The 2,542-nt window shown below is 31.3% G+C and overlaps 1 protein-coding gene across 1 annotated transcript; it reads right to left on the bottom strand.

The window, feature by feature from the left end:
- Window positions 1-239: 239 nt before the first annotated feature.
- LOC149375541 (uncharacterized) lies at window positions 240-1,627 on the bottom strand. Its single transcript, XM_089598623.1, has 3 exons — window positions 1,316-1,627; window positions 1,165-1,224; window positions 240-574 (listed from the first exon to the last, which is right to left on the bottom strand). The coding sequence occupies exons 1-3, from the start codon at window positions 1,526-1,528 to the stop codon at window positions 323-325; spliced, it is 525 nt and encodes a 174-aa protein (XP_089454749.1). The 5' UTR covers window positions 1,529-1,627; the 3' UTR covers window positions 240-322.
- Between the last annotated feature and the right edge of the window lie 915 nt (window positions 1,628-2,542).

The following is a 2,542-nucleotide window of genomic DNA, read 5'->3' as shown; positions in this document are numbered from 1 at the left end:
GTACATAAAGTAAGATTAACAAATTTATAAATACAAAACATAAGCAAAGACGCGAATCAGATGACGATCACATGACAAAATTTATTATTTATTATTATTTCTCTACAAAAAGTTAATCCATGCTCATTAGAAAAAACACCAACTATCTATTTGGATTTGAAACCAGAAGCATACGATAACTTATAAATTAATAACCTGATTTTTATCAGCTGAAAGTGATTTATATTTTAATCGGTGTTTAAGTTTTTAAAGAAACTTTTCATTGTTTGAAAAATTTGTTTATAATTATCCGTACATTAAATGATATATTAACATTCTTTTATCAATTCTCTTCTTGGATTTCCTTTTTTTCTTTGTTGAGTGATTTACCAGTTTTTTCAATGTTGCTAGATCTTTTATCGTCAACTGCCATTTTATTCTTGCAAGGAACATAAATAGTTAAAGCTTTATCTGAACTTAACAATGCCTCGGCCTTTTCCAAATCGAATGAGTCACGGACACTCAACTTCTTATACAAGCCCTTCCCATGCTGTTCTTCTGGTGGTGCCTCAACAATAATGCCCCTGCCTAAAACCTACAAACAAATTAAGTAAAGATTTATTAAGAGATTTAATGCTTTTGTGTTGAAAAAACCTAATAAATATTACAGATATTAATGTTATTACTCGATGGGTAAGTATTATGTCAAATTATTATACATTGACCTATTTTCATGTAAATTGCGCTATGTATATTTTTAGTAGAAACGTCGCGCTTATTTTTAGAGTGAAAATCGCTGGAGTGCGAAAAATTTTGTCAATTAAAAATTACAAAGCAGTGAAAAAAGTTATTCGCTTCTTCCCGGCAAAAAGGAGGCCCAGGTTCGACTCCTGGCCGAAGCGGATAACTTTTTTCACTGCTTTGTAATTTAAAATTGACAAAGTTTTTCGCACTCCAGCGATTTTTACTCTAAAAATAAGCGCGACGTTTCTATAAAAAAAATTCATAGCGCAATTTAGATAGAAAGAGGTCAATTTATAATAATTTGACTAATAAATGTTAGTTTAGCTAATTTTTTTGATACACTTTAAATAATTAATTATTATACTTGGATAATATTTATTCAACCATTTATATATACTAAGTGCTTGTTGCATAAAAAAAAACAATTGAATAATTACTTACCTTAACAATAATGTCATCTTTGTTGTACATCGTGCAGTCCAGGCGGCACACAAATTTTTCCTATAAAAATTCCATTTTACAAATTTATATTTTACTGTATATAAAGAACAAAATGAATTGCACTTTTTATCAAAGATTATACTGTATTTACCTGGTTAGTTGAAGTACGAGAGTCATTACTAAGTTTAATATCTAGAAATACAGGCTGACTCAATGTGCTGCAGGAAACAATAGAGGGACTGCTTTGACAATCATCGTAGGCTTGAAAATCTATACCTTGTGTTCCACCCCACTTTCGTATTATTTTTTCTTTAGGTTTTTGTTCTATTTCTTCTAATATCCTAGTATCACTTTCATCGTCCATTTTTCAAATACACTTACTTCGATTCGGCAATTTAAATAAAATTTTAATCAGTGCCTCAATGCTTCGACAAAGCCCAAGGTGCATCTGACGTGGTTTACACTGTCCTACTTGCCTGTGCGTACATTGGGTGTAGCGTCATCATTATTTAAATTTTAACAATATTGCCTTACGCGCATAAAAGTTTACACTTTGGGACGTATTATTAACTTCTGCGCATGTGCTTATGACGAACTTTGACTTCTGCGCATGCGTGGATGACTATAATAGATAATACGTCTTAAACTGCAAACTTTCATGCACATTGATAGACCCCTAGGTAGCTAATCAAGAGTACTGTAGGAATTTGAAAATTTTATTACTTTTGTTAGGGGCAGCAGAACAGTATCTCTCTCTTTTACGCTTTCTCTCTCGCTTGACGCTTCTGAGTCAGGAAAAGAGGAAAGGGCCATAGCTTACTTTTAATTTTCGGGCCCCTTTACATTTTAAAAAAGTGGCAATTTCAGCTATTATGGGCAAATTGGAAAATCAATAAGGTGTTAATCAGGGATAACTTAATAAATCTTTGTTTCTTCAAAAGTTAATAATATTACTTCGCTGAATTTATTGTGGTGAACACTTTTATATATTAATTATATCACCTTTTTGATTTCATTCAAAGATATGTATTTTACTCTAAGTTTACTTGTAGTGTCAATTTATTTATTAGCATGGTCAGTACCAGCGTAACTTTTAAAAGAGTAGTCTTTCTAAAGTGATTTTATTTGTATGTATTAAAAAGAATCATTTCCTATCAGAATAGGACAGCGTTTATGTTTGTGAGTCATGTTTCCGTTGCAGTGTAGCTACGAGCAACTTGCAGGTGAAAAATCTCTTTTAAGATACACGTTGCTCCATGCTTTGACGTTTTTTAAATCAGTGTGGAAAAATTCCTAAGGAAAAAAAAATTAATAAAGACATCAAAAATAAATCTTTAACATCAGAAGTATGAAATGTATGTAGCTTAGACTAAGCTCT

The sequence above is a fragment of the Copidosoma floridanum genome, unplaced genomic scaffold, assembly GCF_036245765.1.
Source record: "Copidosoma floridanum isolate Cflo_tuat_1 unplaced genomic scaffold, Cflo_Japanese_pri ptg000006l, whole genome shotgun sequence".
Classification (NCBI taxonomy): domain Eukaryota; kingdom Metazoa; phylum Arthropoda; class Insecta; order Hymenoptera; family Encyrtidae; genus Copidosoma; species Copidosoma floridanum.
This window is presented reverse-complemented; position numbering and strand designations above follow the sequence as displayed.